The 23,960-nt window shown below is 44.2% G+C and overlaps 1 protein-coding gene across 1 annotated transcript in view; it reads right to left on the bottom strand.

The window, feature by feature from the left end:
* Window positions 1-13,667: 13,667 nt before the first annotated feature.
* ADRBK2 (adrenergic, beta, receptor kinase 2) overlaps window positions 13,668-23,960 on the bottom strand; it is a 211,931-nt gene continuing 201,638 nt past the window's right edge. The window contains exons 18-21 of the mRNA XM_006869187.1: window positions 21,391-21,553; window positions 19,876-20,012; window positions 16,061-16,174; window positions 13,668-13,830 (exon numbers count right to left, since the gene is read on the bottom strand). Coding sequence (XP_006869249.1) covers window positions 13,669-13,830; window positions 16,061-16,174; window positions 19,876-20,012; window positions 21,391-21,553 — 576 coding nt within the window. The 3' untranslated portion in view covers window position 13,668. The remainder of the gene's footprint in view (window positions 13,831-16,060; window positions 16,175-19,875; window positions 20,013-21,390; window positions 21,554-23,960) is intronic.

Genomic DNA, 23,960 nt, shown 5'->3' with positions numbered 1-23,960 from the left:
TCCTAAGACCGTTCCACTAACGAATTCTCATGTTAGTTTCTGAGTCAGAATCGTGTGAAGGAAAAGCGTTCTTTGTTCTACTAAAGGCCCCAAACACACCCCAAAGCCAGAGGCCTGCCACTAGAGTCCCCAGAAACACAACCTGGAAAAATAAAACTCCACAGTACCTTCTTCAAAAGAGGTAACGGGTCACAGAAACTGCAAAGATCCGGGGGAGGGTCTCCCCAGCAAGCCGACAGAACAAGGCCCAGGAGGACTGTCAGAAGGGGCCCCACACACATCCCTTGCCGGCGCTCCTCCCTGCGTTCTGAGCCAGAGTGTGATAACAGCAGCTGAATTGACAAGTCATTTCTATAATTAGCTGGTGAGCCCCAGATCAGGCCAGGAGAAGGCTGCCCTCCCGGAGTGGCCGTTGACCAGACAGCTGAGAGCATGGACATATTTGGTGCCATGGATCAAGGGAGGGGACAGTCCTCTACGCAAGTACATTCTCACCCGTCAGCCCTGTCCCCTGGCAGGCCACATTGCCACAGTCCCCTCCTCCTCCCCAGGAAGATAACCGGAGTCCCAGGAATTGGGAGAGAGATTCAACAGGACCCTTACAGGGTTCCCAGGCCCTATGGGAAGGGAATGGAGTCCTGGTGTAGCGCTGGAGTATAATACTGAACTGCTAACCCGTTGTTCCTTGGAAACCTTATATAGGCTCACTATAGGCCAGCACCAACCCAAAAGCACTTCACAACAACATGGGAAGAGAAATGATGGACTAATGTGCTTGTTGATGTGTGCCAGCCATCCAGTCGGTTCTGACCCACAGTGACCCTGCAGGATAGAGGAAAATTGCTCATAGGGTTTCCAAAGGGAAGGAGTCCTGGTAGTACAGTGGGCTTCAGTTGCACTGCTAACTGAAAGATCAGTAGTTTAAACCCACTGGCCACTTCATGTGAGAAAGATGAAGCTGTCTGCTTCTGTAAAGAAGCAGCCTTGAAAACCCTATGAAGCCGTTCTATTCTGTTCTGTAAGGTCAGAATTTCACTCTATGGCAGTAGGTTTGTTTTGTTGTTGTTGTGCTTGGTAGAAACAACAATGGAGCCCTGGTGTGGCACTGCAGGATAAGGCACTGGACAACAAGGTCGGTTTGAAGCACAAAGTGGATGGTTCAAACCCACCAGCAGCTCCTAGGAAACTCTAGACGGATCTTTAGGAGTCAGAGTCAACTCAACAACACTTAACAACAACAGCAGACAGACAATGGTACAATATCATGCAGAGATTTAAAAAGAGAATGAAGTTTTAATAATTTGCATCAGGCAAATCCAAGCAGTCTACAATCATTCAAATCCAAAATGCTGTCTCTTGGCAGAATTATGTCAGACACATCTGTACTCTTCTGCCTCTATGACTACTAGAAACGGTATTTTTTCCAAATATTTATTTTCTTCTGAGTCTTGAGAATTCGCATATAACTGGAAGCTCGCTGTAAACTTAATTGGAGCAACTTTGGAAATGGCAGTCTATAAACAAGAAACGGAGGTGTGTCCTCTGGTCTACCTGGCAGAAGGGGCCTTGGGATGCCTTCTTCAGTTCCTCAGGAAGAGTTTGAAAACAAGAGGTCTTGTGTGATCAGTTTCCAACATATTGTGCTGAATCGTTTGAAGTAGAAACACGAACCTACATACCTCTTGGTCCTGAACCTGGCACTGTTTGTGCTTAACTGAACTTTCTCCCTTTGCCTGGGTGCCAGAGGGTCAGCAAGAAAGAGGAAGACTATCCACAAAGAGGGACTGACATAGTGGCTGCCTAATGGAACTCAAACATAGCAATGACAGACTGGTGTAGAACCAGACAATGCTTCCTTCTGTTGTGCCCCTGGTAGCTATGAGTTAGAAACAGCTCAGGGCAATATAAAACAATTCTTGAAGGGTGGGTGGGCTTACTTAGGAATGATTCTCTGAGCCCAGGGATGGGGGCTCTTGGAGCAGAAGTCTGCAGGGACAATTTGTTTTTGAAAATATTCACGGCAAAACAGAAAGGTTTGCCCCAATATCTGAAAGCAGTGCTTTCCTATGAAACATTCCATAAGCCAAAATGGTGTAGAGTGAAGGAGGAATTATTATCAACTTATTTGGGAAAAAAAGTTGAGTATTTCCAGATTTAAAAAATATTCTATATACTCATTGTAAATAACACATAAAACCTAAAATAACACTAACTTATAATAAAAGCAGGACCCCAAAACCCACCGTCATTGAATTGATTCCAACTCATGGTAACCACACAGGACAGAGTGGAACTTCTCCACAGGGTTTCCAAAGTGGTTACAAGTCGGGCTACTAACCTCAAGGTCAGCAGTTCAAAACCACCAGCTGTTTCGCTGGAGAAAGATGAGGCTTTCTACTCCCATAAAGATTTATGCCTTGGAAACCCTATACAGAGTCGCTATGAGTTGGAAACGACTTGAAGGCATTTAACAATAACAACAACAAATATTTATCGAGCAGACAGTCTCATCTTTCTATTGTGAAGTGGGTTTGAACCATCAAACTTTCAGTTTGCTGCCCACTGCTTAAGTCAGTTCTGAGTCCTAGAGACCCTGTTTCCAGGGAGTGGATGGTGGTTTTGAACCACTGGCCTTGTGGTTAACAGTCCAGTGCTACACCAGGACTCCTCTACTATCTATGTTATTGCTAAGTGCTGACTCATAGAAACTTTGTATAGGGTTTCCAAGGAGTGGATAGTGAGTTTGCACTGCTGATCTTGGTGTTGTAGTCCAGTATTTACCTAAAGACCCACACCAGGACTCCTCACTATTTATGCTCTTGTTGCTGTTAAGTGCTATCGAGTTGGTTCCAACTCATAAGGACCCTGTGTAGCGTTTCCAAGGAGTGGCTGGCAGGTTTGAACCACCGATCTTGTGGTTAGCAGTTCAGTGTTGATGTTACAGCACCACACCAAGACTCTACCCCACTATTTATGACTTCTGGTGTGGTTCTGTAGGATCAGCACTGGACTGCAAAACACATAATTGACAGTTCAAACCTACCAGGTGCTCCTTAGAAACCCTATGCAGACTCGCTGAGTCAGAACTGATTTGATGGCACTTACAACAACACCAAAATGATATATTGCTTAGCAGTCTCAATCTCTTTTCCAAGGAGCTCTCTCTGGTGTCGTACTGAGTTACGCATTGGTCTGCCAACTGGAAGGTCAGCAGTTCGAACGCACCAGCCACTCTCCTAGAGAAAGATGAGGCTTTCTGCTTCTGGAAAGATTTACAGCCCTGGAAACCCTATACAGAGTTGCTATGAGTTGCAACCAACTCGATGGCGCTAACAACATGCGATTTCCCCAGTGCTGCTACAACAGAAAAACCACAGTAGCATTTACAGAATGACACTAAAGAACAAAAGTTTACTTTTCCACAGTTCTGGAAGACCAAAGTCTGAGTTCAGACACAGGTTCTGGGCAAAGGCTTTCTGGTGGCTCTGGGGTAAGACCCTTGTCTCAGCTTCCTTGTGAACCCAAACCACCCACCACTCCTGTCTGTGACTGCTGTATGTCTAAGCTGCTCTTTTTGCAATTCAGAAGTGATGACTAGTTCTCGATTTCATGAACATAACAAGAAAACCCTTTTCCAAGGCAGATTACATACACAAGTATGGTGTTGTTGTTTAGGTGTAGGCATGTCAGTTCTGACTCATAGGGACCCCATGTACAACAGAATGAAAGCTTGCCCCTGTCCTGCTCCATCCTCACCATCATTGCTATGCTTGAACCCACTGTTGCAGCCACCGTGGCCATGCATCTTGTGGAAGGTCTTCCTCTTTTTCACTGACTTTCTCCTCTACCAAGCATGATGTCCTTCTCCAAGGACTGATCCATCCCTTGATGGATATCTAAAATATGTGAGCATTCTGACTGTACTTCTTCCAAGACAAATGTTGTTGTTGTTGTTGTTAAGTGCCTTCGAGTCGGTTCCGACCCATAGCGACCCTGTACAGGGTTTCTGAGGGTGTAAATCCTTACGGGAGTAGAAAGTGTCATCTTTCTCCCGCGGAGCTGCTGGTAGTTTCGAACCGCTGACCTTAAGGTTTGCAGCCCGATTCGTAAGCACTATGCCACCAGAGCTCCAAGACAAATGTGTTTGTTTTTCTGGCAGCCCATGGTGTATTCAATAGTCTTCGCAAATACCATGATTCAAATGACCTGGTCTTTTCAATCGCCTCATGTGCACACAAAAACTTGTCGATGAATAAGGAAGACGAAGAGGATTATTGTTAGAGTCAAAAGAGAAAAGAGACAGAGAGCACCGCTCAACAGCAAGGACAGGTTTATTCAAGACAACCCTGGGAGGGGCTTACTGACCAGGACCAGAAGCCTCCTCCCACACAGGCTAAGTGTTTTTATGAGGGTCTTGGGAGAGGGTGGAGCTTAGGAGGGGTGTAGCAGTGGAGGAAATGGGCTTTTGGGAAGTCTTGCCTGGGGGTAGAATTTAGAAGAGGCTAACTGGCAGAAACAGGAAATTGAAACTTAAGGAAAAACAGACATTTTGGAGGAAAATAGAGTTATGGAGGTTGGTCTCAAAATAGCTGCACTCCAGCTCCCTCAACAATAACAGGTACAGGTGTTCAGAGTCCAGACTATTGGGGGAGGGGCAGCATTCAATCCATAACATCCCCCAAAGTCAGGATTCTTTAAAATGAATCATCTCTTGATGTCTTAGCAGCTTGATAAAGAAATGCATTTTTAATTGGGGGCAGGGGGGAATAGCACACTGAAGTTGTTATCTTTGTATAGATTCTTTTTATTGAGATGTTTTTAAAAGTGGGTATCTATCTATATATAATCTATATCTATATATAATACATATGTATTATATATATATAATATATACACATACATATATATTATATATACATATATATAGAGAGAAGCAATTGGCCAACACAGCATACCACCTTGGCCTGTCCAAGACAGTTGTAAAAGGTGGTGACAATAACCAAGAGCCGCACACCTCCCACCAGGTAGTGACCAGGGCATCCTCTTCATACACAGGTAAGATTTTGAACGTGCACTAGTAAAGTCATATAGTGAAAAGGATGTGTAAACCTTAGCTGAAACAATACATGTGAAGAGACATGGAACAAATGCTAACTTGAATAGGTACACTATCTAGATTGACGACATCTAGTTCACGGGATTCACTTGGCATAGCAATGCACGATAGAAAACAGACTCATCTCTTGAAGGGTCTACACTTGGCCAAGAACATAATAAATAGGTCACCGTGTGGATAGATACACAACTATGGGTATTGTTGCTTTCATGCTCCGTGGAGTCGGTTTCAACTCATAGCAACCCTGTATAGGGTTTCTAAGGAGTAGCTGATAGGTTTGAACTGCCAATCTATCAGTTAGCAGTCCAGTACTTATAGTGCCGCACCAGAACTCCAACTATGGGTATAGGCCAGGGGTGGGGAACGTCCAGCTCGTGGGCCAGTTTTCAAATTGATAATTTTGTATAGCCCATGAATGATGCTATAAATGTTGGCAGAAAAAAGGTTCCCCATCCCTGGTATAGGCAAATAAAAATAGCAGCAGGTGGGAACGTCCTCCCCTTCCCAGTGGCCAGTCTTCTTTCTATTTCACCTGGATCCTTCATGGGTCCTTCATGGATCTTCAAATCTAACAAACCTATGGCATGAGGCACCCATTCCATAATACTTTACTGAAATGCTCTTCCAATCTCACAAAGACACTTGCTTTAGGATCCCATTTTTCAAATTGTTTTGAAATAAATTACAAGAGGAAAGGGTCATATGGAGATGAAGGACTCCTTAAAGCATTGTTTTCAAATGCAGCTTGCACCTTTACAAAGAAGGGCTAGTCCACTACAGCAGAAAGAAGAGGGTCTCTCTAGCCTGTGGTTGGTATGTTGGGCATGTGATAAGGATTGAGACAGCTGCAAGGCTAACTGGGAAGATTCTGGCAGCAGAGTCAGAAGTCATGCCTCAAACCCTGAAGAAGTGTTAAAGCAGAGGAGAAAGCTTATCTACCTCCCTGGCTTGCCAGGGCCCACAAACACAGTGGCTTTAGATGTCACAGGAGAATTACACCAAAAAAAAAATGTCTACTGGAATCCGTTCCCAACAGAGCCAGCTTAGAAGCAGCATTATGTAGGAAACTTTATGAAGAGGTAGATGAAAGCAGTGTTTCGCAGTAAATTTGCCATTAGATGTTACCCAAAAAGGAAGTGCATGCACCACTTGGCACAGACCAGAAGATATGCTGAAGGCGAAACAGGTCATGGCTGCGAGAAGAGCTCTTTACCCAAATTACTGTACCCATGATTTCACTTTTTATTTTATGAAAAACAGAAAGGATTGCCATGTCTTTAAATAGCAAACTATACAAATAAAAAGCACAAATATGAATTTTTCTGATGCAAATAGACTTACGGATTCAATAAATAATATAAAATGCTCTTGTGCTAAAATAGAACTCTTGTTATATATGTGTGTGTGTGTGTGTGTGTGGTAGCTTGGCTATCTTCATTACCAAGAAAAAACCAACTCACTATAATCAGTGAAAACATAAAAATACAGTTTAGCAACACAACTGAAAATCACCAGTGATTAGTTTGTAGATCTCATAGAATATATATACATCATGGAACAGAATCAGAAAAGACACACACAAAAATTAAATTCCAAGCCCTTCTGCCACATAAATACATATTTGGAATTATTTCTCCATTCCCTACCCTTGCATCAATGTCTGACAAACAATATAGGACAAAGTCAACAATGGAAACCTATTTGTGAGCTTTCAGACCTGTTTTCAAAGTGTATGAAGTTTTAGACTGTAAGATAGATAGAAAAGAGTTAACTCTATAATATGAACGAGTTATTTAACTTTAAAATGCAGTTAAAACTATTATTTATTTGGTTCTGTGTGTATTTGATGAGATACATATACTGCTAAGGAGCTCTGGAGGCTCAGTGGGTTGAGTGCTATGCTGCTAGCTGAAAAGTCGGTGGTTCAAACCCACTAGTGGCTCCATGGGAGAAAAACCAGGCAATTATTTCTGTACAGATCTACAGCCTCCTCAGAAGTCCTGGTGTGGTGCTGTGGTTTAATGTGCTGGACTGCAAGTCGCTTTGAACCACATGGTCAGAGGTTCAAGCTCACCAGCAGCTCCTCGGAAACCCCTATACAGGGTCGCTATGGGTCGGAATTGACTTGACGGCACTTAACAACAACAGAAATCCTAGGGAACGGTTCTACTCTTGTCCTGTAGGGTCGCTGTGAGTTGGAGCAAACTCAATGGCAGTGAATGGGTGCTTGTTTTTCAAGAAAGGGAATTAAAAATTTGGATTGATACGTTGTCCATCAATATTCACACAGCCACGTCAGGAACATGGTCCCAGAGCCATGTGTACCCGCTGGGGCTTTGCAGTGGGGTCACTCTGCCGTAAAAGGTATGACTTTTGGTTCTTTGAAAACAAAGAAAATCTAAAGTCCCCAGAGAGTCTTCTATCAGATTCAACTTTCATTCATTCTACAATAAAATGTTTAGAAACATGGCCTGGATAAAACTATTCATTGTAACCACATGAATTTAAGTAATTCGCTCATGTCTCCCAAGCAAGCCTTACATGGGAGGGAAATCATAACGGATCTTTAGAAAAATGCTGCCAGAAAATCTGAATTCTCAAAGCTCACCCTAGCAGCACGATGGTAGGATGTAAAAGACGAGTCTGTTCTTGTGGAGGCTTCACAAACAGTTGAGTGGCATAATGGGTTGCGAGTTGGGCTGGAAACCAAAAGGTTGACAGCCCAAACTCAGCAGCTGCTCCATGTAAGAGAAAGGATGTTGTCTGGGCCGGTAAAACACTTGATGGCCTTGGAAACTCAAAGCTGCAGTTCCACTCTGTCCTCTAGGGTCGCTATCTCAATGGCAGTGGGTTTGGGGGTTTTCAGAGAATACGTAATGAAGTCTGCACCTGACCAACTGGGCATCTGTGACATGGGCCTGTGTAGAGTGCAGCCAAAAATGGTTTGCTGACAGAGGCTGCCAGCGCTGTCTTTGCTCTGGGCCCATCTGCATCGTCCACCTGACCTCACAGAAAGATCTGATGGAAAACAAGAGGCCTCCTAATTGAGTCCAGTCCGACTCTTGGCCACGCTGTAGGACAGAGAGATGCTCCTTAGGGGTTCTGCCACTATAAATCTTTACAGAGGCAGACTGCATCATCGATCTCCCTCAGAGTGACTGGTGGGTTTGAACACCAAGCTTGTGGTTAGCAGCCCAATGCTTAACCCACTGCGCTACCAGAATATCTTCCTAAGATATCTAGAAACTCTAGATTCAAACCCAAAAGTTACTAAATCATAAGATGAATTATTGCTCACCTTAACTGTTTTAAAGACTCGCTGGTGGCTCAGTGGTTAAGGATTTATGGCCGCTTACCAAGAGGTTGGCGGTTTGAACCCACCAGTCGCTCTGTGGGAGAAAAGACCTAGCAGTGTATGAATCAGCATGAGGCAATTGGACTCTGTCACATGGAGTCACGATGTGTCAAAATTGAATAGACAACACCCAACAACAAAATGACACAGTTGTTACAATGGGGGGAAATACCCATTCTTGATTCAGTTATTCCATTTGTGTTTTATGGTGTAAAAACAGCCCCAGTGGTGGGTTACAAGTTGGGCTGCAAACCAAAAGGTCAACAGTTAGAATCCATTAACCACTCCATGGGGAAAAGATGGGGCAGTCTGCTCCTGTAATATGCAGACTTGTCCTATGGGGTGGCTATGAGCTGGAACAGAATTTATGACAGTGGGTTTGGTTTGGGATTGGGTTATGGTGTAAAGAGAGGCCTGCTGTGGCACTGTAGGATAAGCATGGACCGCAAGGTTGGTTTGAACCACAAGATTGATCTGAACCAAAAGGTAGGCAATTCAAACTCACCAGTCATTCATTCCTAGGAAACCCTATGAGTTGGAACAAACTCAACAGCATCTAACAACATGGTGCAAGGGGTTGCTTTTGGTCATCAAATTAAAATTTTTTGCTCTATTTCTACTACTGTTCTTCTCTTTGGGCCACTCCACCCAGCCCTAATGCCTCTCAACCTCCCATCCACCTGCCAATGTGAAAAAAAAGCCTGACGCAAGGTTTTCTTCCATAGGCACCTAGGCACAATCAACTAAGTCATTCCCTCATGCGGGGTGTGGAGGGATCACTTGGCAAGTAATCTTTGAATGGCACAGACACATTTCCTTGAACATAATTAAAGAAGAATTTTTTTTGTAAAAAAAAAGCATAGCACACCATTGAATCATACAATATAAATCATATCTTAACACAGGCACATCTCAAAGCTACTTCTACACATTTGCTTTGCTGAAAGGGGTCAAACTTTCAGAATTTTGTTATCTTCTTGGTATGTTAAAAACTTCCACACAAGAATCAATTGCACCGGAAAGTGAACAGGTTGTACTGAATTGGCCGGATTACAAATTTGGAGTGAAAAACAAAAACCAAACCAAACCATCCTCAAAAACATGCACTCATACACAGGCACATCGGTGTTTTCAGACAAGTGAAATTCTGCTGTTGGTAGGTAAACCATGTTTGATCGTGGCTAGCAGGGCCTTGAAGCAATGGTTTTTAATATGTCTGTATGGGGGACCTCCAACCACAAGCCTGAGCCAAGCATTACTGACTCCAGACGAATGCTGCTGCCACTGCTCTCTCCCCCAGGTGGATTGCTCCTTGCCCTGGCATGCCTCCACACCTGGCCCTCTTCACGTACTGAATCTGAAGCTGCCAAGTCAGGGAACCAGCCAGAGGCCAGAGTACTTTCCATTAAACATGAGAGCGATAGTACTATTCCAGATGTGTTGCTGGAAAATCATACTTAAACCTGAAACCAGGACCAAACCCACCTCTTTCAAGTTGCTTGCGACTCACAGCAACCCTACTCGGGCTTTTCAAGTCTGTAAATCTTCTATTGAAACAGAAAGCCTCCTCTTTCTCCTGTGAAACAGCTGGTGGGTTTGAACCACCAGCCTTGCAGTTGGCAGTCCAATGTTCATCCTATGGTGTCACAAGGGAAGGAAAAACAAGGGACCCCAATAATGAGATAAATGTACCAACAAGGACACTTGAGGTTCCAGAGAATAACCTTGGGTTTGCAAACGTTCCTAATGTATCCACATACCTTATATTGGGTCCTAGTGCAGTGCACAGGTTAACGTCCTGGGCTGCAAGGTCAGTTTGAGCTACAAGGTCAGTGGTTCAAGCCCACCAGCCGCTCCTTGGAAATGCTATACAGTGTCGCTATGAGTCAAAACCGGCTCGAAGGCACTTAACAACAGCAACACCTTATATAGCGACTTAAGATCCTTATATTTAGGTTTTGATTTCTAGATCCCTTTGAGTTATTAAATGAAGTCTTAAGACATAATTTTCTAAATATGAAGGGGCTTCCAAAAGTTCATGGAAAAAATCCAATATCCAAGAACTTTTTGAAGTGTCTTCATAAAACCAAACCCACTGACATCTCATAATGACCCTGTAGGATGGAGTAGAACTGCCCTATACAGTTTCCAAAGCTGTACATTTTCATGGAAGCAGCAGCAGACTCTCATATCTTTCTCCCACAGGTAGGTTCGACCCACTGACCTTCCGGTTAGCAGCCTAGTGGCTTTAACCACTGCACCACTGGTAAGCCTTATATTAACAGGAATCTCCCTTACCTTCACTGACAAAATTAAACCCATATTAAGCTAAGCTAACGAGAAGACTTGGAATGGATTTTGTCCTTTATAAAAGGTCCAAAGGTAAGAAAGGGCAAGGAATTAAGTAGCACTCTTGGAACTTTCTAGACAGCTAAGTTGTTTGAACTGTAAAGTCGGTGGTTCAAGTTCACCAGCTGCTCCTTGGAAACCCTATACAGGATCGCTAGCAGTCGGAATCGACTCAACAGCACTTAATAACAACAACCACCATGGCATTGGAGTCCTGGTGTTGCGCTGCGGGTTAATGTGCTGGACTGTAATGTCGGCTTCAACTGCAAGGTTGGCAGTTCAAGCTCACCAGTCACTCCTTGGAAACCCTATACAGGGTCACTATGAGTTGGAACCAATTTGACGGCACATAACAACCATGTCATTACAAATCAAAGGGAAGAGTTGACTTGGAATAAACGTGAGGCAGAAGACCTTTTAAGATCTTTTCTAGCTCATATTTCTTTACTAAAAGAGAACTTAATCTTATGTTCTACTCCACCGAAAAAATAACGCTGAGGAGATGCAAATTGGCTCAGTTTTACTGCCAGTGTAAAAGACGGCTCTTGAGCAGTGTAATCATCTTTCTGGACACTTTGGCCTTGCCGATTGTTGTCGTTGGGTACCTTGAGCCGATTTCTGACCCATACTGACCTCATATGCCAGTAGAACTGTGCCATGGGGCTCTCTTGACAGGAGATGGCCAGGCCTTTCTCCCGAGGAGTTGTTGGGTGGGTTGGAACCACTGACCTTCTTATTAGCAGCTGAGTGCTTAACTGTTGCGCCACTAGGGTTTCATAGTTGACAGGTAGGAGATGAGAGATATTGAGTGCAGCCTTTGATGGGGTCAGGACACCTTCTCCCCATGAGACCCTGAGTCCAGGTGAGCTCGGAAGCTCTGTGATTACTATAAGTCTATACAAGGGGTTTCCCAAAAGTTGTGGGAAAATGGGATTAAAAGATGATGGCATTTTTTCACAAACCTTTGGAACGGTGCCTAAGACGTTCACTGTTTAAAACAAACAACTGCTGTCTCTGTGTTTTATGGTTGCTGGTTTTTACAGAATGTGATTACTATGTTTTCATTTTAAATAAAGGACATTAGGCTGACCCTTAGTGAAGAGTCAGTGAAGAAGAGGAAGACGCTTCGCAGAAAAGTCAGACACAGTGGCTGCAACAAATGGGCTCACCAAAACAAAAGTAAGGATGGTGCAGGGCGGGGAAGTGTTCTGTTCTGTTGAATATGGATGGGGGACTAGGAGTCAGAACTTATTTGATGGCACCTAACAACAAAAACAACAGAACATGCAAACGGCACATCGTTCCTCCCGTGCTGGCAACAGCAGACAGCAGAACGTGCATGTGAATTTCAACCCCAGCTAGAACTGGAGACAGATAATGAACCTCAACATTTCCTATGTCATATTAGACTTAGTATATTCCACACTCACAAAATACCATTTCATTGAAAAGTGCTTACTTTCCCAAAGGGCATACTACAGGAATTAAAAAGCAAACACACATACATGAAGATGTGGAACCACTCCATATATCAAGGACAGGATGCGATGGTTGTGTCAAGTCATTTATGTGGTTAGTAGTTAACCTGAAGCCACACAGTGAGGCTGCCCCCAGAATGGGGCCAGTATGTGACTTTTGAAAATAGGATTATTTTCGTCTGATGGCACAGGGGACTTGGCTGGGCAAAACACTGGTTCTGCTTAACCCAGCATGTACTAGGGCCATGAAAGGGCATGGAATCTTTGGGGGTGGTGGGGCTGCTGGGAGCAGGGTTACAGGGCCATACAGCCACCTAGTGCAAATTGTTCACAGATGACAGATAAGTTAAGAGACACAACATACTTGTACACTTGAACCTATTTGGACACATTCATAAGCAGCCTTCTTTATGCAATACCACACATTTAAAAATAACCTAGATGTGAGCCACAGCATTTCTTTCCCTCCCTCTGTGTGGTCGTGATTGATATGTTTCCCGAGGACAGGCAGAGAAAACTAGAATTCCCTGATCCTGCCAGTGCTTCTTGTAGAACCCACCAGAGAGCCTCGTGCGAGCACACGCCTGCCCCAGGGCACTTACAGCTGCTGTTGCTTTTACTAGAGCAGGTGTGGGTTTGAAGAGTGTGGAAACTGATGTACTCTGACATGTAAGGCTCCGCCTAAAACCATTCGTTTACACCGTAACCCTGGAAACCATGCTGTCTGGGTCCCCATCTACTAGGGAGTTCCAGGGATACATTTGCCAAAGGCAGGGCCAGCAGGTGGTCCGTGTGTGGGTACAGTATACCAGGGAAGGTCCCAAGTTTGATCTTTTCAGAAAACATCTCCAACTTTTTATCCTGGGCAATACGAAGTCTGTTGTGAGGTGTCCAAAGGTGATGGTTCTCCCATCCTCCAGAGCAAGAAGCAAAGACAAACTCAGCAGTGACCAGTCAGGGCTAAAATGAGACAACACTGAGGGTGGTCTGTCACCCAACTGAAGTTGGTCAAAGTTCATCTTTGAAAGTTAAAGATATTTCAGACACTGTTGCCAGCTCTGGGTTCCGATTCTACCAAAATAAGTGAGCAGCAAAGAAGACGAGGCTTCTTCACTTCAGTAGTTTTCCAGTGGGATACAGGCATGCCGGATCTTACTACAGGCCCCACCCCCTTGCCTGACAGGGTCCTAGCTCCTATTAGGAGCATCTTGGCCTCTTAGATCTCCCTCCAGGCACGGAAGAACCCCTGCGCTCCGCAAATCCTGGGTCTGACCATGTGCATCTCAATCAGGCGCCGTGGCTGGGCTGGGAGCGCCAGGGGAGACCTTCCCAGGCACGCAGTAGGCTCAGGCCCCTCCCACCCCTGCACGCTAAAGGCCGTTGCTGTTCCTGTGGCATAGGGGCGGCTTCGAGAGTTCCAGGACAGCGGATCGTGGCTTGTTGAGGAATTTGGGTGCGCGACGCAGGAGCCTCTGGGCCTCCATGAAGGTCTCGGTCAGCTCCTTTTTCCACTGTGCAAACTCTGGGTCACTCTGGACGGGAACATAAATGCGGAAAAGGTGACAGCCTTCTTAACGATACAAATGCTCGCAGGGCATGAGATGTGAGGCGCATTCTGCTGGAAGCATGCCCTGTTAGTCTGACCCACAGAAGAAGTTCTAATGGAACATCTATCACTACAGGGAAAAGAGCTGGTGGTCTGCTCTCACAAAGCCAGCAGAAAACCTGGTGGGACAGTTCTACTCTATCACTTGTAACAATAACACACTGTCAACTAGCCATTAAGTCGTGCTGAGGCTTTGAGACTTGTCCCTGAAAGTCCATATTCATGTCCTTCAGATAATTCTGGGCCGATCCCACTATGAGAGCCTCGGCCTTTAATTTATTAAGACTCTATCTTGGATTTCTAAAACAATTGATGTGTATAAAGTAGTATGAACCCTCTTTAAAGGATCTTCGCTGATTAAAACTGAACAACAGCAAAACCCACTGCTGTGGAAGTGATTAAAACCCATGGTGACCTGATGTGTTACAGAAAAGAATGGCTCTGTAGGGTTTTCTTCTGAAATCCTTACAGCAGCCGATTGCCAGGCCTTTATTCTGTGGCACTGCTGGGCAGGTTTGAACTACCAGCCTTTAGGGGAGTGGATGAGCACAGACTGTTTGTGCCTGTAGGGTAGTTAAGTATTTAATGTCTCTTCTAGCTATAGTCTTTTCAAGCTTCCACTGAATGTCTTTTTCCTGATGAGTCTGGGTAAGGGAAGCAGGGGAGGGGGTTAGATAGATGCTGATGGGTTCTATGATTCATTTGTTAGTGATTGTTAACAGCACTGTGATTATAAACACTTGGAAATCTAATGAGGGGATTAGTCGATGTTGCTATCCTGCTGGGTTTAAAATGAACGTCTCAGAAGCAGGAGGGGGAATGTCATGACCAACAAAGAAGAGCCAGGAGTGGAACATGTCATTTGGACCCTGAGAACACTGTGCACTCAACCTCCTCAACTCAGGGACAGAAAGCTGTGACACCGGAGGAGTGGCAGAGGAGCAAAAGCAGCGGAACCAAGGGCCAAAGCACAAGACAAAGTGGAGGGATTCCCAGCCCACAGAGCAAGCAAAGCTGAGTGTGTTTGGGCAGCAGCTTCCAGGCACTTAATTAGGGGAGCTGGGTTTGCTGACACACAGAGTTAGAGCCAAGTGCCTTCAGGCTGTGGCTTATAGCGGAATGGAGTGCCCTTTGGGCATTGATCAGCAGTCCTGAAAAAGCTGTTTATCACTGCCAGAGTGGGGCAAAGGCCAGGCCAAGGAGCCGAGGGCCAAAGAGAAGCCTGCCTGTGAGCACAGCTGAGGAAAGACTGCTGTGACTGGAAGAACTGTGTCTTAAGCATATCTGACCCTGAACTATACCCTAACTTTCCTAATAAACCCCATAATTGTGAGTATGGTATCTAGCTTTGTGTGGCCACTGCAACAAATGATCAAACCCAGCTGAAGCCTAGAGAGGGCTGTGGCTATGTGAGCAGGGGCACCAGTCCTTGGAGAAGAACGTCACGTTTGGTAAAGTAGAGGGTCAGTAAAAAAGAGGAAGATCCTCAGTGAGGTACAACGACCCAGTGGCTGCAACAATGGGCTCAAACAAAGATGATGTGGGGCTGCACAGGGTCCCATCTGTCCTTCATGGGGGTGCCATGAGTGGGAACCAACTACACCGCACCTCACAACAACTGGTTTATGGCCATTAGTACGTGGCCTCCTAACGATGGCCTTGCTTTTTCATTTAGGATGCCTGGAGTATTTATCCTAAAAAAGCAGGATATATAGTGCTAGAAAAACTACCCAGGGATTAAATCCACACAACTTGGGCTACAGCTCTGGGGAAATGAGAGGTGTCTCTGCCCTTGGGAGAGGCATCATTTGTTAGCTGAAAGTCACTTTGCCTCCTAGTCTCCACCTCAAACACTCTGAGAGGTCAGATCTAAAGAGGAACTAAAGTCTAAGTTCTTCTAAAATCTTGGATAGTTTCTGGAACCAAATTATCTCAAGTTATTAATCAAATGACTCTGGCCCTGTTCCAAGACTTGCATCTTTTAAACTAACTGTTGGTTTGCTGAAAACCTAGCCTACCTTGGGACTTTCTTGCTGAGCATGAATGCGATGAAGAGTGGAGAAAGACCAGGTGTGGGAACCAGGTAGCCATCTTGACTGAACTTTTTCTGTCACTGTTCTATCTTTACCTGTGGAGCCAAATAAGTAAGAACTCACCTCGCATTGCAGGACAAATTGCTTCCCTCCTTTTATCCTGAGCAAGATACACTTCTTCTCTTTAATCTGAGTTTCTTCCACCGAGACAATCTGTTCCATCGTCAGTAAATTTTGCTAAAAAGAAGAATGATGTGTTAACTTCCAATTCTTTGGGATTCTGAAAACGACTGGCTTTAAGAAAAGTAAATATAAATAAAGCAATGGCAGGCTGTATTTTTATTGTTTTGTTTTTTGTTCTTTGAAGATATTCTAACGTTGGGGAGGCAGCAGCTACAAAGAAACATAGATAAAAGTTCAAGTGATAATATCTCAAATAAACTGCAAAAGAAAGGGCTGTTTCCATCCGGCAAACCCAGCGAAGGTGTTCCCTCAGTACAGACTGACTTCTGAATGATCACCAATCACCAGAAGGCTTTTGTGGGTGTCGGAGACACTCAATGCCATCAACACAGTTGTGAGGGAGCAACGGAGCACTGCGTATGATTCACAGGAGCAAAGGGGCAGGCGGTTTGGTTTTAATGAAGCAGCTCAATCAATGTTAGGTGATATTAGCTTGGAAGCAAATATCAAAATGATGTCCCTGTGACATCCTATAAAGATGGTCACATCAGGCCTATGACATTACTGCTTAGGGGTGACTGCTAGAGTAGTATGGTTTACCTTACCATTTTATGTTTTTTGGGATAAATACTCCAGGAATCCTAAATGAAAAACAACATCATTGTAAACTCACACTTTTTCATTGCTCTTTCTTTTTTATATCTCTATCTATCTATCTATCTATCTATCTATCTATCTATCTATCTATCTATCTATCTAATCTATCTAAATGTATATATGCATATATATTTATACTTAAGAACCCAGTCACGTATGTTCTGTAGCATCTCAAAGCACACAGTGTTGTTAAGTGCCATCAAGTCGGTTCTGACTCATAGCAACCCTGACAAGGGTTTCCGAGGAGCGGTTGGTGAGTCTGAACTGCCAGCCTTGCAGTTCAAACCAACCTTGATGTTCAGTGCATTGTCGTGCAGTGCCACAACAGGACTCCATAGATTACATATTTGAGGAACTCTGGTGATGTAGTGGGTTATACATTGGACTGCTAACTGCAACTCAGCAATTAGAGTCCACCAGATGCTCCTGATGAGGAAAATGAGGTTTTCTGCTCCTGTAGATTTACAGCATCAGAAACCCTATGCAGGGCCGCTATGAGTTGGAACTGACTCGACCGCACACAACCACCACCATAAAATCACAGAAATCTTTATTAAACCAAAATATCAAAATGTGAAGCTTATTATTTCTTGATACTGTCTCTATCTAGGTCTATACACTTTTTTTTTTTTTTTTAACTTTTTACGAATTGAGTGAAAGTTTACAGAGCTGATCATCAGTTTTACATTCAACATATTTTACACTTCGTTTGATCTCCATGACTGCAATCCCATCCAAGTAACATCATTTATCCCATTTCCCCCCTGTGGTTCACATTTCTACTCCTTTCCCTACCCTCCACCTTGGGCAAATGCTGCCCTTTTGGTGAGCATATCTCACTAGTGTTGTTTGTCCCCACTGTATACCTATCTACAGCTTGACTGAAAGTTGAGCTGATGGTTTGCAGTATTTTAAATCTAGATAATTTATTGTATCAGATGTTAATCAAAGGGGAAACATTTTTCTCCGCTTAATACTCCATGGTTGTTAAGAGTCGGTTCCAACTCATGGCAACCCTGTATAGGGTTTCCAAGGTTATAAACTATTTTGGGGGGAACAGAAAGTCTCATTGTTCTGCTACGGAGTATCTGGGCTCGACCCACCAAGCTTGTAGTTGGCAGTCCAGTGCTTATCCTACAGAGCCTCCACACTGCGTGCGCTCTCTTACACTCCAATATTATTAGAAGCTTTCTGATTTTCTGAAGGGGGGGCACTTTCCTTCCACTGCTGACTACCGAGGCTTACCTGTGTGCAGCCAAATGTTAAACGTCCAGGCGCTGGGGGATCAGCATTGGACCACAAGGTTGATTTGAACCACAATGTGGCGGTTCAAACCCACCAGCCACTCCTTGGAAACCCTATACTGGTTTTCCAACTTGATGGCAGGGACTTGATGACACTTAACCACAACACTGATTACCTAAGGCGCCCTGGGAGCACAGTGGGTTAAGCACTGGGCTGCTAACAGAAACCCTGGGGAGCAGTGTTACTGTGTCCTTACAGAGAGGCTATGAGTCGGAATCAATCAGAGGCAGTGGGTTATTCATGATTTGGACACAGACAGACCTTTGAGGAGCCGTTTTCATGCTTCTTAGAACCTCAGTTATACCTCAGGGCCCCCAAAGAGTCTCATGAATGGGAAGTTAAGTCCTACATGAAACTTCAAAAAAACAAAGATTTCTGTAACGCCAGTAAAAGAAAAGATCTAGTTTATTTCTGAAGAAATGTGATAATTTGCGGGGGCTTCAAAAAGCTTGTGGAAAAATGGAATTGAAAGTTAATGGAATTTTTCTACCGGCTTTTTGAAGCCCTTTCATATGCCACTGAAATTACTTAAAACTGAGTGGCAACTTCTAAGGGTATAAAACACATAGTCCACGTCAAATATACAGCATTTGGGTACGTCCAGTCACCCAGTACTTAGACTATCGTCTGCCTTATGAACATTTGGCCCCCATCTTTCTCCCAATAACAGAAGACATGGCTTCCACCACGGTGGTTCACTGTGCCGTCCAGTTGATGCCAACTCGCAGTGACCCTAGAGGACAGAGCAGAACTGTTCCATAGGGTGTCTGAGACTGTCAATCTTTATGGGAGCAGGTAGCCTCTTCTTTGTTGCCCAGAGCAGCTGATGGGTTGGAACCACCAACCTTGCTTAACTACTGTGCCCTCAGGGCTCCTCACACAAGTGCTTAATAAATGCTGACTTGCTGAAAGGGATCATGGCAGGGTGGGGGAGACCAGAAGTTTCTATTTTATTTTAGTCACAAACATTAGCTCTCAAAAGAGTAGCTAAGGCTTTCTGCTGGCATATGAATTCAACACAGAAAGTGTACCAAGAGGAGGAGGCAAAAGGAAGTGGGGCTGAGGTGAAGTCCTAATCCTGCTCTCAGTGAGTCAGTGCGCTGGACCACAAGGTTGCTTTGAACCACAAGGTCAGTGGTTCGAGCTCACCAGCCGCTCCTCAGAAACCCTATAGAGGGTCGCTATGATTTGGAAACGACTCGATGGCACTTAACAACAACAACATGCTCTTCTTATTTGACATGACCCGTGGTGGCTGCGTTATGCTTAGGTTGGCAGGAGAGGGTATATAGGCCAGCCGGCCTGGGTCGAACCACCTCTCACCCCACAATGGACTAGCCCACCAAGCTGTTTCTTCCTTCATAAAATCTGGGTCGGACTCTGCAAACCCCTGTGGCAATGTGGCGCTATGGCCTCATGAAGGCCTATGTTCCCTTTTCAGATATCACTATGTTCTTCCCTGGCTTATGCTTTTAAACGTTAAAGGGTAAATGTTCAAATCCCCAGTGTCCAAATGAAAGTGGCTCTACCACTCAGGAAGGAGCCCTGATGGCGCTGTGGGTTAGGCAATGGGCTGCTAACCACAAGCTTTAAACCCCCCACCTGCTCTGCAGGAGAAAGACGAGGCTGTCTGTCTTGGAATACCTATACAAGGGTACTGTGAGTCAGAATCGACTCTAGGCAGTGGATTCACTTTTGTTTTCTTACATGGTTCAGGAAGGTGCTGTGCAAACACGAGTCAGCAGTACCAAGTACCCGCTGACAGGGGCCATACGGAGGTTACTTCCACTCACCCGGGATTCACCTTCGCCTCTCCACTCCAGCCGGTTTGGGAACAGATAAAAGTATCGTCGCTGCCACTGAGTTAGAAATGGGTTCCCCAGTTTCAGCATGTACCCATGCATGATACAGTCTTTTCCCAGTGCATAATCTGAGTAGAAAAGAACTAGAAATGAAATTGACTCTGGAACAGAAACATCACAGCCCCATTATTCTCAGAAAGAAAGAAAGAAAAACAAAAGAATGGCATGCTTTTTAGAAAAAAATCTTGTTGTTAATTCTTTGCATCTGAGACACATCTGGTCTGGGGTTCTTAAAAACAGAGGCATCTTCAGTTCCGTCTCCCAAACCAACAAAAAACCCAAAACAAACCCATTGCTGTGGGGTCGATTCCAACTCAGAACCCCATGTGATAAGACAACGGCCCCACAGGGTTTTCAAGGCTGCAAATCTATACAGGAGCAGACCACATCTTTCTCCTGAGGAGCAGCTGGTGGGTTCAAACCGCCAACCTTACCGGTTGGCAGCAGGGCGCTTTAACCACTGTGTCACCCAGGCTCCTGCTCTGTCCTGACATATTAAATAGTTGCTTCTCAATATGTTGATACATTTAACATATCCCTCTAAATGGACAAAAGTTTGACAAATACATCTGTATTACAAACCAGGTGTGCTAGTTTACAGTAAAGAATCGCCAAGTTATTTAAACTAGTTGAGCCCCATGCTTAGGATTGCCAGAGTAGAATGTATAAAGGTGAGTAAAAAATTCTGCTTCTAGGATTCCAGTTCATACAATGCATAGGGTTATATGCTATTCCCGATACTTTGTTATTGTTGTTAAGTGTTGTCAAGTTGGTTCCAACTCATAGCAACACTGTATAGGATTTCCGAAGAGTGGCTGGTGGGTTTGAACTGCTGACCTTGTGGTTAGCAGTCCAGTGCTTATCTTACAATGCACACCAGGACTCCTGATACTTTCATATTCTGGAAAAAAGTTCTACACTAGCCCCTGAACAGTGTAAGAGAAGAGTACATGCTAATGAAACCCTGGTTACTGTCTTCATACCCTTTTAATTACATGGACTAACACTTTGAAACACATTGTTGTTAAGTGCCATTGAGTTGGTTCAGACTCATAGCAACCCTGTGTAGGGTTTCCTTCTGAAGAGTGGCTGGTGAGTTTGAACCGCTGACCTTGTGGTTCAAACCAACACTGAGGTCCAGTGCTTTATCCTATAGCACCACACCGTGACTCCACGAGACACTTGAAAAGTTCACGGAAAAATGCCACCATCTTTTCATTCCATTTTCCCACCAACTTCTTGAAGCTCCTTCATATTATCCTGAGCTCACCCAAGTCTGATAAAACTAAAATAATCTTGGGCATTATTAGCAGTATGTTTTTTTTCCTCTCTCTCTCCTAGAGAGTACTTTCTGTCCCACATACCTTGTTAGTTTTATAAGAAGCTGTGGTAATGCTTTGCAATGCTTTGCGTTAGAAATGTTTGGAGACATAATAGCTATTTTACCTTCTTCGTGGCCAAGCTGCTTATTTTTAGCTCTTTTCCTGGCCTCGGTCTTATCTGTGTCTGCGTTGACTGCTTCATATACGGTTTCCGCCACTTCCTGCTGCCAGCGCTCCGAGATGACCAAGGGGAAGTTCTTGTAGAGTTCTTGGTCGCAATCAAGAAGCTTGTTATTTTAAGAAATCAAGATATTTATGATTTAACAGACTCACAGAGGCAATGGATTCGACAGCTCCACACAGGACGGATGATGGGTCACTGTTGTGCTCAGGGGGGACTATTAAACAGACACACAGTCCTTTGTTGTTACTGGGTGCCATCCACTCACAGCGACCCCTACAGGGCAGAGCACAACCACCCTGGAGGGTTTCCTCGGCTGCCATCTCTATGGAAGCAGATCGCTAGGTCTTGACTCCAGCAGGGTCGCGGGTGGGTTTGAGCCCTTGACCTTTTGCTTGGCAGCAGAGCATTTAACCATGGTGCTATGGGAGCTCCTTTACAGTCATTCCGAGATCATTTATTAGTTGTTGCCAAGTTCTACTAATGACAATGCAAGCACCCACAGTCCACAAATGATTCTAAATGATAGTCATTTCACATTCAGAAAAAAAGAAAGAAAGAAAAAAAAAAGAGAGACAATACTAGAAAGATAATCTGGCAATCAAAGTGTACTGAGGAAAACACCCTTTGGTTTAGTTTGCTATCCTATAATATCTTTTCTGTAGTTTTGGCAAAGAAAACTAATGTGTATAGTGGTCTACATGCGACAGTAAGAGCTTTCTGAATGGACAGAATGAAAAATTCAATTATGAATGTAAGAAAATAGAGAGTTTTACTAAACAGACCTGATGGCATTAACAACAACTAAAGCCAAGAGTCAAGATGGCTTGCTAACCTAACCCTCAAATGATCTGAAATATTCAGGAGGGAGGGAAAGGAGAGAATTATGACTCATTCTTCGAACCTTCCAATTCTAAGGAACCACAATTTACAAGTGCAAAATCCTATGTATGACATAAAGCTCATACACATTGAGTTAAGTCAACTTAGTCTCTGAGGTGCTAAAATTAAAACGACCTTTAAGGATAGTATTTATCTTGAAAAATATTTCTCAAAACTCTTCCTTCTGGCTCTGCATGTTGAAGCATAGCAGAAACATTGGTTTTATGCGTTTACGGTTTTATGACAGAGGTAATGCTGGCGTAAATGAGCATGTGATCTCACAGAAAAACAGAGCTCCTTAGAGATGTGGTGGTTCGTTCACACCCTGCCTGGAGAGAAAAGCAGGGCAAGACTCCAGAGCTGAAGACACTTATCCACAGTCATGTAGACAATAAAACCTGGAAAAATGTCCCCTGCCCCAAGCTGGGGTGTTCTCCAGCTACTCTCATCTCTTCTATGAATGTGTCAACTTTAATGGCCAGTAATAATGCACTGGGCTGCTAACAAAAAACTTGGAGGTTCAAGTCCACCCAGAGGCACCTCAGAAGAAAGGTCTGGCAACTAACTGAGGACTCAGTTACTGTAAACGCCATGGACCACAGTTCTGCTTTTGACATGTGTGGTGTCCCCGATATAATAGCAATTGTTTTTTGTTTTTTTTTGAAACTGGTTTTATTTATAGAGTCTTCCTCTCCCCACCCTCCTCCTTTCAATTTTGTTCAGATTCCCAAAGTATGACCAGATTTGAAATCCTCAATTGTTCTGAATGTGACCAGTGGTGTGTGTGTGTGTATGTGTGTTACAGGCCTGAGGCCCGACAGGCACCTCTGAGCAAGGTCACTAGGCAGTGTCTAAAGAGTCCGACCGGAGTAAAAACACACTCTTTCCTAAAGTAGTTACTCTGAAATGTTCAGTGTTGGCTTTATATACAAACAAGGCTAGCAGTTCAAACCCACAAACTGTTCCATGGAAGAAACATGAGATTGTCTGCTCTCATAATCTGACAGCCTTGGAAATCCCATGGAACAGTTCCACTGTCATGGTGGTGTGCTGTGGAGTTGGTTCTGACTCATAGAGACCCTGTATAGAGTTTCTGAGGCTGTAAATTTTTATGGGAGCAGTCTCATTTTTCTTCCGAGGAGCTAGTAGTTCCAAACTGCTGCCTCTAGGAGTTTGAATTACCTCAGCGGTAGTGGTACACACATTATACTGTTAATTACTTTCAGAAAACTTTGTTCTTTGTGATCCCACCTATGTTGTTAAAAATGAATAGAACAAAGAAGATAATTTATGTTTACATGAAGCAAAGTGGGTTTTTTTTTTTCCTTTTTGTATTCTGTTGTTGCTCTTAAAGAAACTGTATTATTTGGGCTGCGTTTTAAAGGTAAAGAACAAATTGTTGTTGTTTTATAGCTGTTGTCCACTGCCAGTGAGCCTGCCCCCAGCTCTTGGTCATTCCAAGCACAACAGAAGGTTGCTGCCTGGCCCTGGGCCATCCCCACAATGGGTTGTGGGATTGAACTATTGTGACCCATCGGGTTTTCCCTGGCTGATCTTCATCCATATATCACCAGGCCTTTCTTCTTAGTCTTAGTTTAGAAACTCTGGTGAAGCATATTCCGCATCATACC

The sequence above is a fragment of the Chrysochloris asiatica genome, unplaced genomic scaffold (assembly GCF_000296735.1).
Source record: "Chrysochloris asiatica unplaced genomic scaffold, ChrAsi1.0 scaffold00128, whole genome shotgun sequence".
Classification (NCBI taxonomy): Eukaryota; Metazoa; Chordata; class Mammalia; order Afrosoricida; family Chrysochloridae; genus Chrysochloris; species Chrysochloris asiatica.
The sequence above is the reverse complement of the archived record's forward strand: the minus strand, read 5'-3'. Positions and strand labels throughout refer to the sequence as shown.